The 25,969-nt window shown below is 39.2% G+C and overlaps 1 protein-coding gene across 1 annotated transcript in view; it reads right to left on the bottom strand.

The window, feature by feature from the left end:
* LOC126183377 (protein unc-79 homolog) overlaps positions 1 to 25,969 on the bottom strand; it is an 852,060-nt gene that overhangs the window by 167,787 nt on the left and 658,304 nt on the right. Inside the window, 1 exon segment of the mRNA XM_049925310.1 lies at positions 3,685 to 4,019. Within this exon segment, the coding sequence (XP_049781267.1) occupies positions 3,685 to 4,019 (335 nt within the window).

Raw genomic sequence — 25,969 nt, 5'->3', positions numbered from 1 at the left:
CTTGATGGTAGACAACATATTACTGCCACTTGCATGAAGATTAATTTATCTATTGTGTGAAATGTACAAAAATTGATATATACGCACATCAAAAAATGTTTTGCATCACCCCAGTTCCCAGAACTCCTGCAGATAGACATTGACTGTGGATATTGTTTCACAGAGCCTTTTGACTGTTCAGAGATGTCACTAAACCTGCCCAAAGATGTAAACAAGCATGCAAGAGAAGAGCTTATTAGACAGAGGGGGTCTGACAGTTGATCAGCTCCAGTCATTCCACCAGGAAGGAGATACATGGCTCGTGTTGTCTGTAGTTCAACCATGCCTAGATGGTCAATACCACAGTTCAATCATGTTAGTATTGTTACTTTGTGCCAGGAAGGGCTCTCAACAAGAGAAGTGTCCAGGCGTCTTGGAGTGAACCGAAGCGATGTTGTTTGGATGTGGCGGAAATACAGAGACAGGAACTGTCGATGATGTGTCTCACTCAGGCCACCCAAGGGCTACTACTGCAGTGAATGACCACTACCTATGGATTTTGGCTTGGAGGAACCCTGACAGCAACACCACCATAGTGAATAATGCTTTTTGTGCAGCCACAGGATGTTGTGTTATGACTCAAACTGTGTGCAATAGGCTGCATGATGCACAACTTCACTCCCAACATCCATGGCAAGGTCCATCTTTGCAACCATGATACTATGCAATGTGGTACAGATGAGCCCAACAACAGGCTGAATAGACAGCATAGGATTGGCATCACGTTCTCTTCAAAGATGAGTGTCGCATATGCCTTCAACCAGACAATCGTTGGAGACATGTTTGGAGGCAACCTGGTCAGGCTGAATGCCTTAGACACACTGTCCAGTGAGTGCAGCAAGGTGGAGGTTCCCTGAGGTTTTGCAGCGGCATTATGTGGGGCCAACATATGTTGCTGGTGGTCATGGAAGGCGTCATAATGGCTGTACGATATGTGAATGCCATTGTCTGACTGATAGTGCAACCATATTGGCAACATATTGGGGAGGCATTCGTTTTCATGGACGATAATTTGTGCCCCCATCATGCACATCTCATGAATGAGTTCCTTCAGGATAATGACGTCACTGAACTAGAGTGGCCAGCATGTTCTCCAGACATGAAGCCTGTCGAACATGCCTGAGATAGATTGCAAAGGGCTGTTTACGCACAATGTGACCCACCTACCACTCTGAGGGTTCTACACCGAATTGCCATTAAGGAGTGGGACAATCTGTACCAACAATACCTTGATGAACTTGTGGATAGTATGCCACAGTGAATACAGGCATGCATCAGTTCAAGAGGATGTGCTTCTGGGCATTAGAGGTACTGGTGTGTACAGCAACCTGGATCACCAGCTCCAAAGGTCTCGCTGTATGGTGGTACAATGTGCAATGTGTGGTTTTCATGAGCAATAAAAAGTGCAGAAATGATGTTTATGTTGATCTCTATTCCAATTTTCTATACAGCTTCCAGACGTCTCGGAACTGACGTGATGCAAAACTTTTTTTATGTATGTATTTGATCATAATTGTGACAGACAAAGATAATAAACAGATATTTACTTAAAAATGTAGTCCAACAATGCAGTGTACAAATATTTTAACAATTACATAAAGATCTTTGCAGCCAACTTTGGACAGAAGAAGCCAACCAAGAAACATTATTGGCAGGTCAGTCAACTTAAAATACAGATTTTGCATCCATAGTTCATTTTCAAGTGTTCAGGAATTGTTTAACACAACAGATGTCTTCTTGCAGAACTAACAGCACTAGATGTCTTGTCACAAAACCATCTGTGCTTTAAATCTAGTAATGACCAGTGTGCAAATAAGTGGTGAGTTCAGAATCAGACAGCTGTTGCATTAAGCAGTTATTGAACACCTGAGAATGACCTTGTAACAAAAACTGGTCATAACACAGACTACATTTCTTTCATTTAGAGTTGTTACTCATTTGAATTATTTATACAGAGTCTAGTCACATTATTCTTATGACCATCAATGTTCAACATCAATGTGCAATAACCACTCACAGACAGCTGGTGGCAGTGCTGGTAGTGGATGGTATATAAAGTGTGTTGGGGGGACACAGAAAACAGTGCAGTTGTTGTCATAATATGGAAATGGAGTGATTTATCTTATTTCCAAGAGGGCATAATCATTGACTTTCAGACCAAGAGCACAAGAATTTCCAAAATGGCTAAGTTTGTAAATTGTTCATATGCTGTCATAGTTAAAGTATACTGTGTATGGCAAAATCCCACAATCCAAAACCAGTGCCGAAGCAAACATGGTGCACCACAGGCCATAGATGACAGAGGTGAATGGCAGTTGCTGAGATATGTATGAGCAAATAGATGTGCAACTGTGAAACAACTGACTGTCCAGATGAACCAAGGGGTTACCATCAGTATCTTCTTAACAAATGCTCAGCAAATGTTGCTGCATATGGGCCTTTGTAGCAGGCACCTGGTTCATGCACCCATGCTGACAAAGGCTGGAATTTGCATGCCAGTACCTCAACAGGATGTCCACTGGATGCCAACAGGTGGCCTTCTCAGATCATGTTTTATGCTCCATCAGAAAGATGGCTATTGGCAAGTACAACATGAAATGTCTGAAAGCAAACAGCCTGCAACAATTGCCAGAAGAGACCAGGCTGAGGGACATTCCCTGAGTGATATCATCATTCTGGAAGGCACAATGGATCAACACACGTATGCATCTATCATTTGGGACCATGTCCACCCCTACATGCAGTTTGTTTTTCCTCGGGAGAATGGCCTCTACCAGCAGGACCATGCATTCATTCAGCTGGCAGTGTAGGAGCATAATTTGAAGAGCAGCAGGATGAGTTTACCATACTCCCCTGGTCACCATGCTCCCTGGATTTAAACCCAATTGAGAATCTGTGGGATCATCTCATTTGGGCTGTTCGTGCCATGGATCCTCAGCCGAGAAACCTAGCACAGTTGGCCACACCACTGGAGTTGTCATGGCTCCAAATCCCTCTTGTTACCTTCCAGAATGTCACTGACTCACTTCCTGCATGTTTTACAGTAGTCCACACTGAAAAATGTGGTTATTCAGGCTTTTGACAAATGGTCACATTAATGTGACTGGACAGCGTAACAGCACAGTGTAACAGCTGCAGGTACACTGTATCTCATGTGAAGAACATATAGGATCAAATAAAAATAATCAGTGCACTCATGTGAATACTAAGCAGAAGCAAATAGATAAATTGTAGCTTCTTAATATAACTGGGTAGGAAAGACTGCTTTTCCAAGCTGCAGTTTTTTTGCTAATTGTATTGCATTCATTTGTAGCATTTTAAAGCAAAAATAGTGTTGATAAAATCAATTCGATTAGCTGTAAATTCCTTCAATGGAAGTAATTTCCTACAGTTAATTTATATCTTAGTTTATTCCAAATTTCTGAAGTTGTGATTCATGATAGTACCTATGTTACATGATTAAAAACATAATTTTATCAGCTCCAGTGTTTCAGATTTCAAGATATCAATGCCATAAAAGTTGGATATGTAGCTTCAAAAAGCAGTGATTTAATTAATGTCAGCAATGTCTTTGTATATGACAACTCCTCATCATGAACTTACATTAAGGTATGCAATAACAACTTTCATTTAGCCTGAACTAACCTTGCATGTTGTAATTCCTGGAGCTCTGAGTGCAGCAGAAGCAATTCGCAAAAGAGGAGCAGGGTCAGGGAGGACAGACAGGCCAAGTGACAGCCGGCGTAGCAGTAATTCCAGCTGACTTAAAAGACCACCCCACAGTCCTGCACCTGCTTCTGCAGGCAAGCAATCCAGGTAGCAGGCCACATTCCACAATACTGTGCCAAGGTTTTCACTGGGAAGAGACTTGCGAGCATTTAATGCCTCTAACAAAAGCTGCAGTGGTGCCAACACATTCAGTTCAGGGAAGTCCAATAGTGCTTGAGTTACAGACTTGAAGAACTGCATTCTCAGATGTTCTGTAACATAGGAAATAATCATACAGCAGAAAGACACTCGCTCTTGCTCACACTCTCTCTCTCTCTCTCTCTCTCTCTCTCTCTCTCTCTCTCTCACACACACACACACACTCTCTCCCTCCCTCCCTCCCTCTCTCTCTCTCTCTCTCTCTCTCTCTCTCTCTCACACACACACACACACACACACACACACACACACACACATAGAAACATGTGTGCATGTGCATGCACAATGTGATGAGCCACAAAATTATGATCACCCTGATAATAATGTTCTGGTACCACTTTGGAATGGAGCACATCAGTGATTCTGGATAGCATGGATTCAACAAACCCTTGGTAGGTTTCTGGGAGTATGTGGCATGAGATGCCTATCCACAGGTCATTCAGTTCCCATAAATTATATGTCATTGGTTTGTGGACACAGAGCTGGCATCTTAAAAGTGTCCCAGATTTGCTGAATCAGGTTCCTTGGAACCCCAAGTGAACATCCCCCATATTCATTTTATTTTATTTTACATTAAGTAGTACAAAGAATAATACATACAAAATTGTACAAAAAATGTACAAAGAATAATACTTGGTCAGACAAGACACAGTAATACAACTTTTTATACATGTGTACTAACAGTATTGCAACTGCATAGTCTGTTTGCCCCAAGGCTTTACTTTTGTCTACCCTAAACAGGAAGCCCTTCACACTCAGCAGCTGTCCATCAGATATGCAAAATTAACAGAAACTTTAGGGGATGAAAGACAGTGTTTTTAGTTTTGCCTTAATGTAAACATTATCAGAATTATTTATTGGCCTAAATAGTCATTTACTGAGTAAAAACATTGTTCAAGTAGAAATTCTTTAAATTCTACTTTATATCTGTTTTCACCTTCTAACTTTCTGATGTTGGCTGGCACTATGTTGTAGAGTTTTGTACAAATATGGCACACATGCCTTGGTGTGTGTGTTCTTTTTCTTCACTGAGTATGAAGTGCTGTGCTATTTTGAGCATTGTAGTTATGCAAGTCAGTATTTGTCTGAAAATCTGCAAGGTGGGCCCAAACATATAAAACACACACACTGTTAGAGCTTTAAGCTTTTTGAATAAGGGTTTGCATTGTGGCTGTGGATGACTGTGTGTTATTATTCGGATAGCCCTCTTCTGTAACAGAAAGATTAGCTTTAGACGGCAGGTGGTGGAACCCCAAAATATTATTCTGCATGTTGCAAGAGACTCAAAATAGTCAAAATATGCCATCCTGACACCCTTTGCAGTACAGACATTTGCAATAACTCTAAGAGCAAAACAGACCGATTTAAGTTTCTGCACAAGTTTCATTATGTGGTCATTAAAATTAAGGTTTTCATCTACACAAATCCCCAGCAATTTTGATGATGACACTCAGTCTATGGGCTTGTCACCCAACAACAGATCAAGATTTACATTTTGACATATTTTCCCAAACTGCATATAATTTCTTTTAGTTGCATTTCATGTCAACTGGTTTGAATTGAACCAAGTGTGGACATTCTTTATTACTTGATCAATAGTTGTTTGCAGCATTTGCTTTTGTGCACCTATTAGCACACTAGTGTCATCTGCAAATAGTATTGCCTTTGCTGCTCTGTCTGAGGTGTAAAAGTCATTTATGTAGATAATGAACAATAAGGGACCTAGAATACTGCCTTAACCACTCCTATTTCCACATTTTTTGCATCTGATACTAAATTTATTTTGTGGTTGGAGTAATCTGACATCAGTCCTACAATCTGTGTTCTGTTTTGTAGGTATGATTCAAACCAATTTTTCCCTGTCCCATGAACACCTAATGCTTCCAGTTTTTCTAAAAGAATGCCATGATTGCCAGTGTCAAATGCTTTGAAGAGATCTAAATTTATTCCTACAATGATGTTATCTTTTTCTGGATTTTTGATTATTTGTTCAGTGTAGAATATTATTGCTGTTTCTGTATTTTTACCTGCCTGGAAGACATGCTGATTTCTATTTAGTAACTTATGGTAATTTAGATATTTGTTGATTCTATGTTTCATTAATTTTTCTATTATTTTGGAAAATGCTGGAAGGAGGGATACTGGCTGACAGTTTTCTACCTTGTCACCGTTTTTGAATAATGGCTTCACTTTTGACATTTTCATCCTTTCCGGAAACACTCCTTCACTAAATGATAAGTTGGCTATGTATGCCAAGGGCCTTGAGATTTGTGCAGCTGTCATTGTTATGATATAAACAGACACCTCATCTACTCCTGCTGACACTTTAGGTTTCAAGGTTTTTATTACTTTGAACACTTCATGTCGTCTGTTGGATCTATCCTCATGCTACAAGCAGCTTTTGGAAATTCAGGTTTTTCTTGGTTTCTAAATTTCAAGCTTAATGAAGTTGTTGCATTTGTGAAGTAACTCTTGTTGTAATTTGCCAAATTTGTTTTTTAATATTGACATTTTCTGTGTTTTCCAGAATGATATCCTGGTCTTCACATAAGGCTTTTGATTTGTTATCAGACTGTGTTATTAAGTTGTCATTACTTATAAATTTTTCCTTGGCAATTACTTTTCAATATAACATCTTGTAATTCTTAACATATTCTATAAACTGTGGATCTGTAGATGTCTTCAATTTTGAATTATTCTCTTTCGAGTTCCACAAGAAGTTTTGATGCCAGCTGTGATCCAAGACTTTGGCTTTGTATTGCGATGTGATGTGATTCTTGACAGCTTCTTTGGAAAGCACATTTCGAAATATCCCATGAAAATTTAAGAAAAAGTGTTATATGCATCATTCGTATTTGTTAGGGACAGCACTTCTGCCCAGCACTCACTAGTTAGGATAATTATTAATATTACACAGTTTTCAGTGGAAAATTTTCTTTTATACATTAAGTACACTTTTTTTCTTGCAGTGGCATTGAAGAAATTTTGAGGACAAGAGCATTATGGTCTGATAATCCCAAATCAGGATTTGTTACTTCTACTTCTGTGCAGCGTACATTTGAAAATATATTATCTATAAGACTGTTTGTACTATAAGTTATTCTTGTGGATTTGTGTATGTGTGTAAACAGATTGAAACTACATAACAGATTTAGGAATTGATTTTTAGTCTACTTTCAATCATAAGATTTAGGTTGAAATCCCCATAGATAACTACAGTGGCTCCTTCAATAAAAAGAATGTTAAGCAGTGTTTCTAATTGATTAATGAATATGTCTGTATCCCCAGTAGGGGTTTTTATATTGCTATGACTATGACTTTTCCCTGTATTTCAAACAACTGTATAGCTGCTGCTTCAAAATTATTTTCCACACTCAATGATTCAGCTTCACATCTTCTTTTACCTGATACTTGATTTAGTAAAGATACACACACCTCTGATTTTTACATTTTTTTCTACAATACTGACTTGCCATCTTATATGGATGAATATTAATTATACTTATTTCAAAACTGCTGCACCAATGCTCCATGATGCATATGCAGTCAGTGTTTGCACCATTCATTGCTACCTCGAGTTCCAGTGATTTATTTCTAAGGCACTGAATATTTAGGCTTAAAATCTGCAGGTAACTAGGGTGAGAACTGGTTACAGTTTTATTTACATTTTGTGCTGTCATATTCATTCCTGTGTCCTGGTGGGATACCAAAAATCCTTGAGAAGGACAGGCTTCCTGCACCTTTCAGGATATACTTGTACATTCTGACACTTCCAATGTTGGTTCTGCCACTACTGCTGTACTTTCTTGTGAATTTGGAGTCTTCTCATTTTTCTTATTTTCATCTCAAATAATATTTGGATGATGAGCAACTGTAGTTCTCTTGTCATTCAAATCACTGCTCACTGTTCTTTCTTGTAACACTTCATCTTTTTTTACATGCTTTGCTGGTGCTGATGGTGGTTCTAATGCTTTTACCTCTTTTTGAAGTGCTTTCATTATGGAGTCTGGCGATGGTGATGCAATTATCATTTAGGTTTTGAATTTATTTTGGTGGTTTTTTATTTCCTTGGTTATCAGGTTTGCCAGATATTCTTTCCCCATATCATTCAGATGAAATCTGTGTTGTGTGTGGAATCTACATCCAATATTGCTTAAATCAACATATTTCTCATTTTTAAAATATCTGCAAATTTTTGCAAACTGATTGTTGGAACTTTTTATTTCCATATTGACACATGAGCATCTTACAAGATCACAGTGATGTGGAATATCAACCATTATTATGTCTGTGTGAGTGAGGTTTCTCAGATACTGTTTAAGATCACGGGTAGCACCCACTGTTTCATTTTTGTAGACATTGTTTGCGCTTCCCAGAAGTAAAACAAAGTCATTATCTGCGGATGCAGTAATTTTTTAAATTTAGTTAAGTGGGGCCCCTTGTTTCACTATACCACACAAATATGTTTTAGCTGTTTCTTTTAGCTTACTCAAAAGTCCATGACCATGTCTGTCTGAAAGCACAAACAGTTTGCTGTTATTGGAGTCCACAATATGTGAATCATTTTTTATTGTTTTACTAAACACTTTGGCACAATATTTGGTAGGAACATTTATACTGACCTCATTCACGCTTGTTTTTGTCAATAAATTTTCTTCTCCTACCTTATTCACAGTGCCTTTTTGCTTTTCCCATCATTCATACAAACCATATGTCGAATTTTCACTATCGGTGGCTGAAAGTACTTGAAATATGTTTTTGTGTGCAAAGATTGCATTACTTTCACATATTTTCTGATTTTGCACTTTGGTCGTGCTGTTATTGCACTTCACATTTGACCACTTTTCTGTAATGGATGAACTATCTCGCAAAAGTTTTAGACTGTTCAGCTCACTGTTTTCTTGCTGTATTTTCAAAATATGTTTTCAAGCTACTGATTATGAACTGTAAGCTCGTTATCCATTCATTCAGTTTCATAATTTCATCCTTACAATTTTCACACGATTTCTTTTTTACAGCAAAATTTACATTTTTCTGGAAGGACACTTGCTTAACTTTTACTCTAGCTGCCATCTTACACTCCTATTATAATACTGGCCCCAGTGGCTTGCATCCATGGTGTGCTATATGAATCAAGCGGCCATTCGCCTGGATGATGTCAAATCCAGTCTTAACCGTTGACCTGGTGTAAAAAGAAATGGGATTTATTCAATCAGATGACACTACCTGTATATCAATAGTCCAATCTCATTGATTCCATGCCCACTGTAATCATAACTGTCATATCATCAACTTGGCAACATATAGGAGTTGTCTACTGCAGAGCTCCTTGTTCAACAGTGTGTAATGAATGGTTTGTTCCAAAACACCTGTGCCTGCATGGGCACTGTGTTCTGTCATCAGATCTGTTGCAGATCATGACCTATGCTCTTTTACAGAGCAGACAAGCCTCCAACCTGCATGTTCTGTGAGAAGGTGTGGACTTAATATTCAGCTATAACATATACATAATGCAGTACACAATTGTAAGCTACATTTATGATAATGCACTCACTCTCTACAACCAACTGAGGCCAAACAGCAAGCAACTGTCAACTTCCCAACTACTGTCTGGTATGGGTCGCCAGAGTCAATGATCATGTGTTTGAGAGTTGGGCTTGTGTGAACTTGGGTGTGTTTTCTGCAATAGAAGAAGGCCTTTCAGCTGGTAGCTCACATGGTTAACAGTCTTTTTGTTGCACTTGTCTACGACTCACCATACCCTCAATATGGCATGTAGCAATCTATCCTTTCCATAATACTGGCATTATGCCATCCTGGGTTTTCCATTCTTTGAATATATCAGAATATTCATTAAAAGACTTTCTCTCATTTAATATTGGTAAAACATGGAACTTGAGAACAGTTTATGTACCATGTAATTTGCGTAGTGTGACTGGTTTTTATTACAGCTTTACAGTCAAAAAAACATTACTCACTTACTTCAGGGAAGGTATGTGCTGCAGAAGAATATCACCAATAGGAGGGTGGACAACCTTGTGTAGGAAACAGGCTACACAGCTGCACATAGTGCATATCCAACCAGGAAGTAAGAAAAGTGTAGCATGTTGAAACTGTGAATGAGTGAGATTCTGGAAGAGGGCAGTGTAGCTTGGTATACAGCATGAGAAAGTACAAATGAGGCTGATGCAATGAAAACTGTCTCTTTATGATGGGAAGCAGATGGCAAAACATCATCTACATAATGGAGGAAGCACAGTAGAACTGTAAGAGAAAGTGGCACATTTTTCATTTAGTGGCTAGTGGAGTAGAACAGCACTGATGACATATGCAACAGACGGAGGCATGGAAACTGGTGTAGCAGAAGTTGAAGTTGAGACCCAAAGAGATGACAAAATGTGGATACAGCAGATGACTGTAGGTAAGATAAGCTTGTTTTGTCTAGTATTGGCTGGTATTAAAAGGCTTGCTATTATGGAAAACAGTGACATTTCTGTAGTTGTGCAAGAAGAGGATGTGGTTCAGTTTTAGTTTGAGTGTCAATAAACCATGCATTCCCAAGCAAAGGCAAGCAGGAGGATAAGAAAATAATGATGTTGCAGTTGGTAATGTACAGCAGTCCTCTCCAATCACTGGGACAGAAACAGAACAGAATGTTATAATGAATGTAGCTACAGGAGAGCATTTTAACTTTTGAAATTAATTCACTGGCTGTGAATTCCTTCACATCAACCGTATTAGGTATAGATCTATTACCCAATAGTGACATACAAAAATTCATGCTGGATGAGGACTCTAACCCAGATTTCCCACTGTCTACATCCTTTTATCACACTTCTTTCAGACATATGTGTAAGTACTCTAAGTCTACAAGGGCACACGACAATAACAACATTCATCTTGATTCCTTGTTGCCTCATTCTCTCTGCTGTAGGCATTGAAGTAATGTTGGAAGCATTAGGTGATGAATTTTGTGGCCTATGATAAAAGGATGTAGGCAGTGTGACATCTGGAAATTTGTGTTGGTCCAAGGAGTGTGCACAGATAACTGAAGTGGATAACATGGCCACTCATGATTATCAGGAAATCCATGTTCAAGGCCGGTCCAGTAAATATTTCCATATGTCACTCCTGGGCAGTAGATCTATACCTAATACAGCTGATGTCAAGGAATTTACAATCAGCAAGTTGGTTTTATTTTGTACAGCTGTGGATGATTCACAGTGTCTGTTCTTTGAGATATGCATGTACAGTACACTTTAATTTGACAATAATCAATTGAATGAGTTTGGTCGATACTAATTTGTTTGATGTCAGTCATTTTAATGTAGATGAACAAAAAAATTGTGGAAACATATACCAAATTTGGTATATTGCCTGTGAAACAACCTGAACAGGGAGTTATACAAGAGTAAAGTCAACTAGAAAGCTTGCAAGAAATGTTTGAATGAATAATGTTTAACATGAATAAAATTTTAGTGATGTGAAACTAGATATGCACCACTAACCTAGTGAGCTTTCTATTCTAGTGAGCTTAAACAATAGATTGGTAATCTTCATAAAAAATTGACAGCAATCAGAAGATATCTGTAGTTTAGCTGGTGATGTTAGAATTTATAAATTTGAAATTAATGAGAAAATAGAATGACAGGCTTCTGAGTTGAAGCAAATGTGGGAGAAAGATTTGCATTTTATTAAACTAAGATTGAGGAAAGAGTTTCTCAAGCCAAGAAAATATGTAAACAGTCCTCAGAAAGTGTGAAAAGTGAATTAACAGAAGTTATTAAAAGTGTGGCTATACAAAGGAAGCAAAGGATAGATCGGTTACAAGAGAATGTACATAAAGTTGAGCAGAAAGTTGCTTCTGTTGAATTTATTTGTGAAAATGAACATAAAGCCTTAGATAGTGAGATTAATGCTGAAAGTGAAAACCATTTAAAACCTGTAAATGTTGTGTCTCATTGTGTGGTAGTGGTGAAAACTAGTGATCAGCTGACTAACCAGGTTGAGAGAGTTGAAAGTAGACTGCATGAGTATGACAACAGACTGTCTAAGGTAGTGTATGACATTAGAATATGTACCAACAGTGTTGAATGTAATCTTGTTACTGAATCATATAAAGTTGCTTATATTAATAATAGGCAATTTTTTGATCTGTCTGAAAATGTGCATCCAAAACAATTTTGAAATTATTTTGAGAATGCTTTGCCTATATTATGGAGTGATTGCCAAAAGATAGGCTTCATTATGTCAAAAGTTTTGGAAGAAGCTAGGACATGGGGCTTAACTGCCACTGAGCAGTGTGACACATTAGAAAAATTTAAGGAAACATTTTTGCAAGAATGTTGGTATAGACAAAAACAAATGGAATTGTGAAACAGTTTCTGGGCAGAAGAAAAGCTCAATTCCAGGAATGAAAGTGTAAAAAGGTTTGCTTAGAGTGGGTTATGAATGCATCATATTTGATAAATACATTAGAGATAGAGCAAATTATAATGGGGTTAGATGGGAAGTTGATTATGAAGCAGAATTACAAAATTATTGCTTCTCCTACGGATGACATTAATAAGTTTATTAATTACTTGGAAAGAGTAGAAAAGTTATTGCAGAGGAGGAGCAGGCTAACAGGAATTTCAGGTGGGATGGAACTGTAGAAACCTACCAGAATGTTAATATAAACAGAATAACAATTGTGAAGGGGGCAAGGAACTCATGCAATGCAAATAGGCCAAATACCAGAGAGAAACAACCTTTTTATACACCATTCTCTCCAATATGTGATGATGATTTTCACAACAGACAGCTGGTGGGTGTATGAGTAGGGAATGACATAGAATTACAGAATAAAGAAAACTAGATCCTGTCTGTGAAGTTGCTATCGTTCACAGCATGGGTAGCGGTTGCTATGCCTTTTGTATACATTAACAATAGGGAAATGGAATTTAAAAGTAATGACTAAATGTATACAACTGAGGCAAATGAAACCAGCAAAGCATGAATATGCATGTTTAATAGTGGCTTTGACAAGTTTTTGCACAGAGGTGAGGGAAGTGAACACTGCAGCGTATGTAACTTCTTTATATGGAAACCTTGTGTGCTAGAACAGATGAGGAATCTTGTCAGGAAGAAGGGGAGAACACAGATAATGAGGGATTGCAGGATCTAAATGAAGGAAATATGGAGGAAGTGTGGGAGATCACTGAGGATTTGTGTAGGCAGATGATGACTGTAACAGGGATCCTACAATTAATGGAAATGTGGAAAAAGATAAAGCTGAAAGTGAACTTAAACAGATTCAGAGAGAGAAGATTGGTTTGTTGAAGCATTATCATTTGTCATTAGTGGGCAGATTTAGGATGAACAGCAAGAGGAATCCCACAAATGCATGTGTAACCTCTAGATAATAATGTCATGTGATGAGGGCCTCCCATCGGGTAGACCACTCGCCTGGTGCAATTCTTCTGATTTGTCGCCACTTCGGTGACTTGCATGTCAATGGGGATGAAATGATGATGATTAGGACAGGACAACACCCAATCCCTGAATGGATAAAATCTCCGACCCAGCCGGGAATCGAACCCGGGCCCTTAGGATTGACAGTCTGTTACGCTGACCACTCAGCTACTGGGGGGCGGACAACCTCTAGATGTGAAGAAGGTTTTGACATAAGGGAAATTGTGCACTATTTACTGGAATAATCTGAAGTCAACAACAGCAAGAAAAGACAGGACAGCTAGTAATTAACTTGTTGGTACAATATGATAAATGGTAGTGTTTAGCTGACAGTGGCAGCAATCTTTATGCTGTTAGAAATTGTTACATGTTTCAAGTGACAAGGAAGCATTGGAAATAATGCTTGTTTTAGGTATCTAAATAATTTTTTCCACAGGGAAGATAAAGAAACCTGCTAAACATAAAGTAATGTTGCCTTTAAAAATAAATGGTATTCATTTGTATCACAACTTTCTGGCAATTCCAAGTTCAAGTATTGATGTGGCAGTGCATGTAGACTTCTTTAATAAGGACAAAGTGAAGTTGGATTTTTAACAAGCATTCTGTGAATCTGGAAATAAATGGGAGAAAAGTGACTTTACTGTGTTTTAGGAAAAAGAAACTGATGACTGACGAAAGAGAAAAATATCCCTATAAGGTATTGTAGGAAAAAAGGATGAGTTCAAAGGGTATAATCGATATGGTGAAAAAATGGGGATGGATACAGAGGAATTTTTGCAGTAAAAAAAAAAGAACAGGAAAAAGTGGGAGAAATTCACAAATTAAACAAACACCAAAAGAGAGAATTCAAAGAGGTTTCACCAAACAAGAGAATTAAAAGAGGTTTTGCTTAAGCATATGAAGGTTTTCTGAGATCATACAGGATTAGTAGGAGACTGTGTATGTTATTAGACTGTTAAAGGAGATCTGAAGGTTCTCAAAAACCATTAAAAACTATTAAAAAGCATAGGGAAGCTGTGAGGGACTTAATTAAAAAAACACTTAAGTGTAGGATTATTGAAAAAACTGAAAGTGTATACAATAATCCTTTGACTCTGGGTCCTAAGTAAGATTGGACCTGTCAGGCTTTTGTCAAAATGCTAGGGCTCTGGATAAGATGGACCTACCGGAAAGTGACTGACTTGAAAACATTGATGAATTGTTAGAAAAACTGAAAGTGGCAAAATTCTTTGCATCAATGGACTTAACGTATGGCTATTGGAACTTACCATTTCCTAAGGGATCCAGGAAGTACACAGCAGTCTTGTTTGAAGGTCATTGTAATCATTACAAAGTTGTAGCCTATCCTTTGGGCTGAACATAAGTGTTTGTGCATTTTCATGAGCTATGTGACTGGTCTTGGCTGATGAATTACTAAGGAAAATAGTGTTCTAATTTCCACATTAACTTTGGAAGAAAATTTCATGTTACTAGACAAAGTTGTGGAAGTAATTCCAAAAGGGAGAATGAAATTGAGATAAAACCAAATTCTTAAAAAAGGAATTGAAATTTTTAGGACATGTCATTACTGGGGAAGGAATTCTTCCAGGTCCTGCAAAAAATTGATGTTTTAAGGGAATACAAAGCTTCTGCTGAAAGGAAGGTGTTAAAGTGTGTGCTTGGTTTATTCATTTCCTATCAGAGATTTATGGCAGGACAATTATTTAATGCTCCATGCTTAAGGAACCTGACAAATGGATAATGGACTGTCAGAGTACTTTTGAGGAGCTGAGAGGCCCTGTGGGACAGCAAAATACTACAACATCCAAATTTTGCTAAGCCATCTTGTTTAACACCAGATTGTGCAGGTTTGGTATTGCTGGAAGTTGTTTCAAGTGAATAAAGAAGGTGATGAAGCTTTTGTAAGTAGATCTTTAAAGCAATATGAGAGTCACTTTTGTATCTCAAAGCAGGAGGCCATAGCTATTATTTTCAGCTTGCAGAAATTTCAGAAATGTTTGTTGGGACACAAAGTAATTGTTTATAGTTACCACATGGCACTGACTTTCTTAGAAATATGTAAACTTAACCACTTGAAATTAACAAGGTGGGTTCTATATTTACAGCAAATCAATCTAATACACACATCAAAAATGTTCTGCATCAACCCAGTTGCCAGAACTCCTGACGATAGACGTTGACTATGGATATTGTATCACAGGAACATGCTGAATAGACCACTCACGATTGGCATCATGTTCTCTTCAACGATGAGTGTCGCATATGCCTTCAACCAGACAATCGTCGGAGACGTGTTTGGAGGCAACCTGGTCAGGCTGAATGCCTTAAACACACTGTCCAGCGAGTGCAGCAGAGTGGGGGTTCTCTGCTGTTTTGGTGTGGCATTATGTGGGGCCAACATATGCCAAGGCACCGTAATGGCTGCACGATATGTGAATTCCATCCTCTGACCAATAGTGCAAGCATATCGGCAGCATCTTGGGGAGGCATTTGTCTTCACAGATGACAATTTGCCCTCCCATCATGCACATCTTGTGAATGACTTCCTTCAGGATAATGACATTGCTAGACTAGAGTGGCCAGCATGTTCTCCAGACATGAAGCCTATCAAACATGCCTGGGATAGACTGAGCAGGGCTGTTTATGGACGATGTGACCCACCTACCGCTCTGAGGGATCTATGCCAAATCGCCATTGAGGAGTGGGACAATCTGGACCAACAGTGCCTTGATGAACTTATGGATAGTATGCCATGACAAATACAGGCATGCATCAATGCAAGAGGATGTGCTACTGGGTATTAGAGGTACTGATGTGTACAGCAATCTGGACCACCACCTCTGAAGGTCTCGCTATATGGTGGTACAACATGCAATGTGTGGTTTTCATGAACAATAAAAAGGGTGGAAATGATGTTTATGTTGATCTCTATTCCAATTTTCTGTAGAGGTTCTGGAACTCTTGGAACTGAGGTGATGCAAAACGTTTTTTGATGTGTGTATAAGATACATAAAAAGGGCTGAAAATCAGGTACACAAAAGCATTTTGTTCAGAAGGAGGAAGGAAAGTGAAAGCCAATGGAAAATATGTTTTCCTGAACAGTATGTGGATTTGCTTATTGACTATGTACACAAAAAGTTTGGTCACTATGGGGCAAGAAAATGTATAGCAAAGCTCCGTGAAACAGTTATATACAACAACATGCAGTGACACTTGTCAAACAGGTTAGAAATGTGCAATAGATGTCAGAAGGTTAGAACAAATAATAAGATAATACAAGACCAAATGTACAATGTAGAGGCAAAAAACAGACCTGATTCTGTTATTGCCAACCTATTTCCACTGTTACCCATATTTAGGGGAGGGGTGTGAATATATTTTTGTAGTGATAAATGTATCAAAAAATTTGTGAAATTGTATCCTTGGGGTGACATACTACGGTGTGTGGGCATCCACCATCCATCTGCTTCAACAGATATCAACAGCAGATGACATGTCACACAGTGCCAGATCAGGCTGCAAATAAGAATAGAGTCTCTCTCTGCCATGCACTTTCTTGCTGCAGCTTGGAGTTTTTTCCAGAACGGCACATGGCAGAAAGTGCTCCCTGACCATCACTTCCTGTGCCAACACCAAGCAACTCACATCTTCATTTAAATGGGATAACATTTTTCTGAGTGTTAACTCCAGAGTGTTTTGTGTTAGAAGAATTAATATTAGACAGCTTGCCATAACAGTGTTACAGACAAGTAGGAGTGAAGTGAAGACAACATTGGTGAGTCAGGACTGCACGCTTTAGCTGAGCTGTAATTGCTGGCACCTGCAAGCCTTATTGAGGGCTAGTGGTAGTGTGCTTCATTTTCTCTTGATATAAACCAAGTCTTGCAATTAATCCTTACACACCACCAAGTAGCTTCATTTTCACAGCTTAATGCCTCTTCCTGACAGAATCCCCTGTATTAATGTTGACAGCCTCATGGATCATATCACTCTTGCCAACTGTATTATCAAAGAGCTGCATGTGTGCACCATCTTGCGAGTGTACTTTCAGCAATAACCAGTCATTTTCTTCTCCACAGTAGTAACAGGATTTAATTGTATTGCCTTGCTTGCACTGTTAATTATTATAGAGTAAATTCAGAAATGGATTGTACTTTTGCCTGCCTGTTTCCTTTGTGTTTCATGTACATTACAGTATTAGTGTGTAACAGCATTCTGTCATGTGTGATTAAGCTTAGAGTAAATTCATCCATGGCCACTTTGTTCACCTCCTCTTGTATTACAAGTGCATGATTGTGTTTTGTCATTATGATAACACTGCGTGCGCCCAGTCTGGTTATAACTATGTGCTGATTTATTGGTCTAAGTTATGTAGACTGCCACGAGCATGTTCACATGTTATACACTCCTGGAAATTGAAATAAGAACACCGTGAATTCATTGTCCCAGGAAGGGGAAACTTTATTGACACATTCCTGGGGTCAGATACATCACATGATCACACTGACAGAACCACAGGCACATAGACACAGGCAACAGAGCATGCACAATGTCGGCATTAGTACAGTGTATATCCACCTTTTGCAGCAATGCAGGGTGCTATTCTCCCATGGAGACGATCGTAGAGATGCTGGATGTAGTCCTGTGGAACGGCTTGCCATGCCATTTCCACCTGGCGCCTCAGTTGCACCAGCGTTCGTGCTGGACGTGCAGACTGCGTGAGACGACGCTTCATCCAGTCCCAAACATGCTCAATGGGGGACAGATCTGGAGATCTTGCTGGCCAGGGTAGTTGACTTACACCTTCTAGAGCACGTTGGGTGGCACGGGATACATGCGGACGTGCATTGTCCTGTTGGAACAGCAAGTTCCCTTGCCAGTCTAGGAATGGTAGAACGATGGGTTCGATGACAGTTTGGATGTACCGCGCACTATTCAGTGTCCCCTCGACGATCACCAGTGGTGTACGGCCAGTGTAGGAGATCGCTCCCCACACCATGATGCCGGGTGTTGGCCCTGTGTGCCTCGGTCGTATGCAGTCCTGATTGTGGCGCTCACCTGCACGGCGCCAAACACGCATACGACCATCATTGGCACCAAGGCAGAAGCGACTCTCATCGCTGAAGACGACACGTCTCCATTCGTCCCTCCATTCACGCCTGTCGCGACACCACTGGAGGCGGGCTGCACGATGTTGGGGTGTGAGCGGAAGACGGCCTAACGGTGTGCGGGACTGTAGCCCAGCTTCATGGAGATGGTTGCGAATGGTCCTCGCCGATACCCCAGGAGAAACAGTGTCCCTAATTTGCTGGGAAGGGGCGGTGCGGTCCCCTACGGCACTGCGTAGGATCCTATGGTCTTGGCGTGCATCCGTGCGTCGCTGCGGTCCGGTCCCAGGTCGACGGGCACGTGCACCTTCCGCCGACCACTGGCGACAACATCGATGTACTGTGGAGACCTCATGCCCCACGTGTTGAGCAATTCGGCGGTACGTCCACCCAGCCTCCCGCATGCCCATTATACGCCCTCGCTCAAAGTTCGTCAACTGCACATACGGTTCACGTCCACGCTGTCGCGGCATGCTACCAGTGTTAAAGACTGCAATGGAGCTCCGTATGCCACGGCAAACTGGCTGACACTGACGGCGGCGGTGCACAAATGCTGCGCAGCTAGCGCCATTCGACGGCCAACACTGCGGTTCCTGGTGTGTCCGCTGTGCCGTGCGTGTGATCATTGCTTGTACAGCCCTCTCGCAGTGTCCGGAGCAAGTATGGTGGGTCTGACACACCGGTGTCAATGTGTTCTTTTTTCCGTTTCCAGGAGTGTAGTTTGCTTAGTGCCTTGTCAGTAGAGTTGTGTGTGATAAACAGTGTCCATACCACAGACTGTGAGAACCCACTGTATGTTACCCATTGCAACTCATTCATGGTTTGTTGTCTGCTTTCTCTGAGCCATGTACAGACAGCCCTCCCTGTAATCACATGTATGCCAAAGGGTATTATATTAAATGATATGGACACTTTCAAGCAATTATTTAGTTTCACTTTGATATGGATGTCAGATCCAGGTGCATGCAGATAGTAGTGTCCACAAGTACAGATGTAGTGTGTTTTCTGGGACATAAGTTGGTACATTATCCTATGTAATCCTACGATATGTTATATGTAATGGTGTCCAGATCTGAAATAGGAAGTGTGAGAATATTTCTGTGTCCGTTATTTCATTCTGTAGATCCAGTCCTCAATGTGCTAGTGCATGGCACTAGTTGAGCACATGTGTAACAAGATAGTGAGGAACATATGAACCCCACCCTATTAGGAAAGCAAATGTAAAGTTACTGGTGGATAAACTTGAGAAAGATTAATGTGTGAAAATAGGTGTTACAAAAACCATATTATTGGACAATGGCTCACAGCTTATCTGAAAGCAATTTAAGGAATGCTAGGAAAGCAAAAACATTGAACAAATTAAAATTTCAGCATATTTCCCTACATGACATGAGTGAGCAACTTATCAAAGAACTTAACAGATTATGTCAAACATATTGCCATCAAAAACATACTGCATGGGCAAAAAGAGATTATGTCAAAGTTACTGAAATTAAAAACATAATGCATGGGCACACTACTTAGAAAAGTTTGAGGAGGTAATGAACCATCTGAAGCCTGAAGCAATAGACTTTGCTTCTGCATCTACATGGCTACTCTGCAATTCACACTTAAGTGCCTGGCAGAGGGTTCATCGAACCATTTTCATACAACTTCTCTACCATTCCACTCTTGAATGGCACATGAGAAAAAGGAACACCTAAATCTTTCTGTTCAAGCTCTGATTTCTCTTATTTTATTATGATGATCATTTCTCCCTATGTAGGTGGGTGTCAACAAAATTACTCAGAAGAGAAAGTTGGTGGCTGAAATTTCGTAAATAGATCTTGCCACAAAGAAACTACCTTTGTTTCAGTGACTGCCACCCCAACTTGCATATCATATCAGTGACACTCACACCCCTATTGCACAATAACATGAAATGAGCTGCCGTTCTTTGCACTTTTTTGATGTCCTCCATCAATCCCACCTGGTAAGGATCCCACACTGTGCAGCAATATTCCAGCAGAGGACAGACAAATGTAATGTAGGCTGTCTCTTTAGTGGGTTTGTCTCCTCTTCTAAGTCTTCTGCCAACAAAGTGCAGTGTTTGTTTCACCTTCCCCACAATATTATCTATGTGGTCTTTCCAATTTAAATTGTTCGTAATTGTAATTCCTAGGTATTTAGTCAAACTGACAGCCCTTAGATTTGTGCAATTTATCGTATACCCAAAATTTATTGGCTTTCTTTTAGTACCCATGTGGATGACCTTGCACTTTTCTTTGTTTAGTGCCAATTACCACTTTTCACACCATACAGAAATTCTCTCGAGATCATTTTGTAATTGGAATTGATTGTCTGATTATTTTACTAGACAGTAAATTACAGTGTTATCTGCAAACAATCTATGGGGGCTGCTCAGATTATCATCTAGATCATTTATGTAAATCAGGAACAGCAGAGGGCCTATGACACTACCTTGCAGAACACCAGATATCACTTCTGTAATATTCGATGATTTACTGTCTATCACTACAAACTGTGACCTCTCTGAGAGAAAATCATGAATCCAGTCACTCAACTGAGATGATACTCCATATGCATGTAATTTGATTAATAGTCACTTGTGAGGAATGGTATCAAGCCTTTTGGAAATCTAGGAATATGGAATCGATCTGAGATCCCTTGTTGACAGCACTCATTACTTAATGGGAATAAAGAGCTAGCTGTGTTGCACAAGAACAATATTTTCTGAATTCATGCTGGTTATGTATTAATAAGTCATTTTCTTCAAGGTAATTCATAATGTTCGAGTACAGTATATGCTCCAAAACCCTACTGCAAATTGAGGTTAGTGATATAGGTCTGTAATTCAGTGGGTTACTCCTATTTCCTTTCTTGAATATTGGTGTGACCTGTGCTACTTTCCAGTCTTTATGAACAGACCTATCATCAAGTGAGTGGTTGTATATGATTGCTAAGAAAGGCGCTATTGTGTCTGCATACTCTGAAAGGAACCTGACTGGTATACCATCTGGACCGGAAGACTTGCCTCCTTTCTTAAGTGATTTGAGTTGTTTCGCAACACCTAAGATATCTACTTTTATGTCACTCATGCTAACAGCTGTTCTGGTTTTGAATTGTGGAATATTTACTTCATCTTCTTTTGTGAAGGAATTATGGAAAACTGTATTTAAAAACTCCGCTTTAGTGGTACCATCATCGGTAACATTTCTATTGCTATTATGCAGTGATGGTATTGACTGTTTTTTGCCACTGGTGTACTTTACATACGACCAGAATCTCTTTGGGTTTTCTACCATATTTTGAGACAATGTTTCATTGTGGAAACTATTAAAAGCATCTCGCATTGACATCAGCACTAAATTTCGAGCTTCCGTGAAACTTAGCCAGTCTTGGGGATTTTGGGTTCTTCTGAATTTGGCATGCTTTCTTCGTTGCTTCTGCAGCGGTGCTCTGACGTGTTTTATGTACCATGGTGGATCAGTCCCGTCTCTTATTAACTTATGCGATATGAATCTATCTATTGCTGTTGATACTATGTTTTTGAATTTGAGCCATATCTGGTCTACACTTACATAATTAGCTTGGAAGGAATGAAGACTCTCTCTTAGGAAGGCATCAAGCAAATTTTTATCTGATTTTTTAAATAGATATATTTTGCATTTATTTATAGTGGTTTTGGTTGATATGGTTTTGAGCCTTGCCACAATGGCCTTGTGTTCACTAATCTCTGTATCTATCATGACGCTCTCTATTAGATCAGGATTATTTGTGGCTAAGAGGTCAAGTGTGTTTACGCAACCATTTACAATTTGTGTGAGCTCATGAACTAATTGTTCAAAATAATTCTCAGAGAAAGCATTTAGTACAATTTTGGAAGATGTTTTCTGCCTACCACTGGCTTTGAACATGTATTTTTGCCAACAAATCGAGGGTACATTGAAGTCTCCACCAATTATAACTATATGAGTGGGGTACTTATTTGTAATGAGATTCAAGTTTTCTTTGAACTGTTTAGCTATTATATCATCTGAGTCAGGGGGTTGGTAGAAGGAGCCAATTATCATTTTGGTACAGCTGTGGAGTATAACCTCTACCCATAGTAATTCACAGGAACTATATATTTCCACTTCACTACAAGATAAACCACTACCAACAGACACAAACACACCAACACCTACTTTATTTAATCCATCCTTTTTGAACATGGTTTGTACCTCCATAAAATTTTCAGTCGAATTTATCTCCTGCTTTAGCCAGCTTTCTGTTGCTATAACGATTTCAGCTTCAGTGAGTTCTATCAGTGCTTCAAGTGAGTATGTGTGTGAAATAAGGCCCAATAATTTATTGTTTCATCTAGAGGAATTGCTGGCTATTGTTGATGTAGCTCAAGCTCAAAGAGCAAATATACCTCATGAAAATATTAAGAAAATGGCATCAGAAAGAAAGATAGTACATGATGCTAGGGCACCTCTGATGTGCTTTCAAATAGGAATCTAGTTTTATTGAGAACAACAACAAAAATAAGAAAGATAACATGGAAGTCAAACAGTTTCCTGATGAGAACATTGATCCATTCATGGTAATTAAAAACCTGTATTTATATGCATACAGATTACAATATAGGATGCCAGGAAAGACATTATGACTACAAAATGTCATTGACTTAAAGAGATATGTGCTCCAAGAATAGGAGTTGTGAGGTAGAAACCCCAGAGCACGTTGCAGTCTTAGCAATACTAGGCAACTCATGATCACCTGGGACTCGGGTTATTGGCAATATTGCTTAATTTTCTTTTCATATTGTCAGTCTTGCTCTTCTGTCATTCTGAACTATATCAATGATCTTTATCATTCTTGACTGATGGGAGGCAGTAAAACCGTGAGAGAGTGGTGTTGTATTGAAAGCCAGCTACAGAGTGTATGGGTATTCAGATAAAAAATATTAATGGACTCTGAGGAGTATACATAACAAATTTACTTTGTGAAGAAAGTAAATACTTCTGAAAATATAACATTACTTGTTGCAAAGTGGTTGTGACACCATAAGTGGCTGATCTGACTGCTGCAGGACAGACTGAATCTGACAGGTCAGCTGTGGGCTGGCATGAATGTTTGATGGGGCAACCAGATGTCACACAGCTATGACAGGTGAGCTGAGTGGAAGAGAAGATTGCTAGCAAGCCATAAGGCCCAGCATTAATTGGAGTTTTTCCAAGTAGGAAGAGGAGTGTGTTCTGGTGACATGGTTGCAGGTCAAGCTAATACGGAGCAATGAGTGACTTGCAATGTCATCACTAATATGGTTTTATTACATTAAAACTCATTACAAGCGTGCTAGAGAAAAACCAATAACAGTTTTGGAACCAAGGAAGTGGGATGAGCTCACTGAGGGATAAATCCATGTCTGACAATATTACCATTATTGTTCATAGCAAATTGTAACAACTAAATCGATCATGAAAGTCACACTCATGATACACCAGATGAAAGAGGAAAATGTCTGCAATATAATGAACAGATTACTTTTCTGATTACACAACTATAAAAATGTTATAAACAATATAGTTTATTTATGTAAGTAAGTGTCATAACTAAGAACTCCTTGACAGAGACACAAATTATCTTATCAGCATGAGTTTATTTCCTTATTATTCTAATACCTTTCTTTGTGTATTGAATTGTAGATGTGATTTATAAAATAGGTAAAGTTAGTGTTCTGATTAGAGTGCCAAATGTGGTGATTTATGTGTTTGAGATTTGTTTAAAATTGTTAAAATAATCCATAAATGAGTTTGTCAAGAGATTGGAAAATGGCTGCAAAGATTTTCATATGTTTTATCATAAGTAATTATATGAAACTGTTATGAAAATTATGAACAGTTTTCAGGATGAAACTATTAGAGCTGAATTGAGGAGTGGTCATGTAACCAAAGCTTTAAATCAGTGTGTGGGGCAGGGCTCATGGTCTTTCACTTGTCATCTGGTGTCTGGAGCAATGGTGAGGTATTTCATCAGGAGCTGGTAATGCTATGGGCGGCATGTATGCTATGAATGTTATTTTCATGTACTGGAACTTGTATGTTGTGATTTAGCGCATGCTGCTGGGTATAAAGCTACATCTGCACAAAGTAATACCAAAATTTGCACTGGTGATAGACAGTGTTCAGTTATTCAGCAAGTTATCTGTTTGTGGCCACTATTTGCATACATTGTGCTTGTCTAAAAAAAAATTAAAAGGGATTTACACAAAAGTTAAAAATCAGTCTGTTTTGAACAATGTTATTATTCATCAGGATTTTGACCAACAGATCCAACTTCAGTACATGTTCTATTAATTACTCGCTGATCTCTCACTCCTAATATATGGCTTTGGTATTAGTATTATGATGTGTTGGTGGGATAAAGAGCGATGATGTATGGCCACCCTCCATTGACGTCAGCAAGCCAAGCTCAAAGTTAATGGCTGTACATTACCCATGCCCCGGTAAATGGGCAATAGCATTTAATTGGGTTGGATCATCCTGGATTGGACTGCATTTTCATTCTATTGATATTTTGGATTCGTTGTTCCAGTATCCAAGCTGTTGTAATGAGCAGTTCGTGTGGGTGCTCCCGAGTTTCTGTATAGAGTGGCAGTGGTAAAAGCAGTGGCAGCAGTAATAGAGCACTTAGTGCAGACAATAAGCATCATAGCATGTGTTAGTAACAGCAGCGGCAGATGACGGTGGCTTGGTACATCACTGTTACAGCAGTCCATGTGGTCAAAGTCACCAAGTGGCAGAGGCGGCATCTACACAGCATCACACACAGGCAACATTGCATCAGCACCAAGCAGCAGAAGTGGCAACAAACTCAGGTGGCATAGCATCACCACTGAGCTGCAGAGTTGCCTTCTTCACACAGCATCACATGGATACAACATGGCATCGGCTCCATGGAGCAGAGGTGGCAGATTCACACTGCATGACCCAAGGCATGTTGCAAGTGATAGCACATTGTTATCAGACAAAATGCACAGCAGCAAAGGCTGCATATGTTGGCCGGGGAAATGCAAGTTAAGTATAGTCAATGGCTGCACTGTAAATTTTTCTCATAGCCAGCCTTTGTCAATGAAATTAATAATTCACAAAGTTGTTGGGTGTACAAGGGTGCAGAGAGAGATATTAGTAGTGGTAACATACTAGGAAGCAGGGAAGAAATGGGTTGGGTGCCAGGAAGTGATCTGAATGCATTCTTTGAAACATTGAGTAAGAAATTAGAAAAGATAGATTTCTTGGCTGCATTTTAAAGATAATTTTGTTGCTGGCATGAGTGAGTTGGCTAAAATTAAATTTGTAAAGAGACTGTCAGAAGGGAGAGCTCAAACATGGGGCAACCAGCATGCAGTGCAATTTGGTGATTTCAGGACTTTTTAAATGATGTTCTTAAATAAA

The sequence above is a fragment of the Schistocerca cancellata genome, chromosome 4 (assembly GCF_023864275.1).
Source record: "Schistocerca cancellata isolate TAMUIC-IGC-003103 chromosome 4, iqSchCanc2.1, whole genome shotgun sequence".
Classification (NCBI taxonomy): Eukaryota; Metazoa; Arthropoda; class Insecta; order Orthoptera; family Acrididae; genus Schistocerca; species Schistocerca cancellata.
The sequence above is the reverse complement of the archived record's forward strand: the minus strand, read 5'-3'. Positions and strand labels throughout refer to the sequence as shown.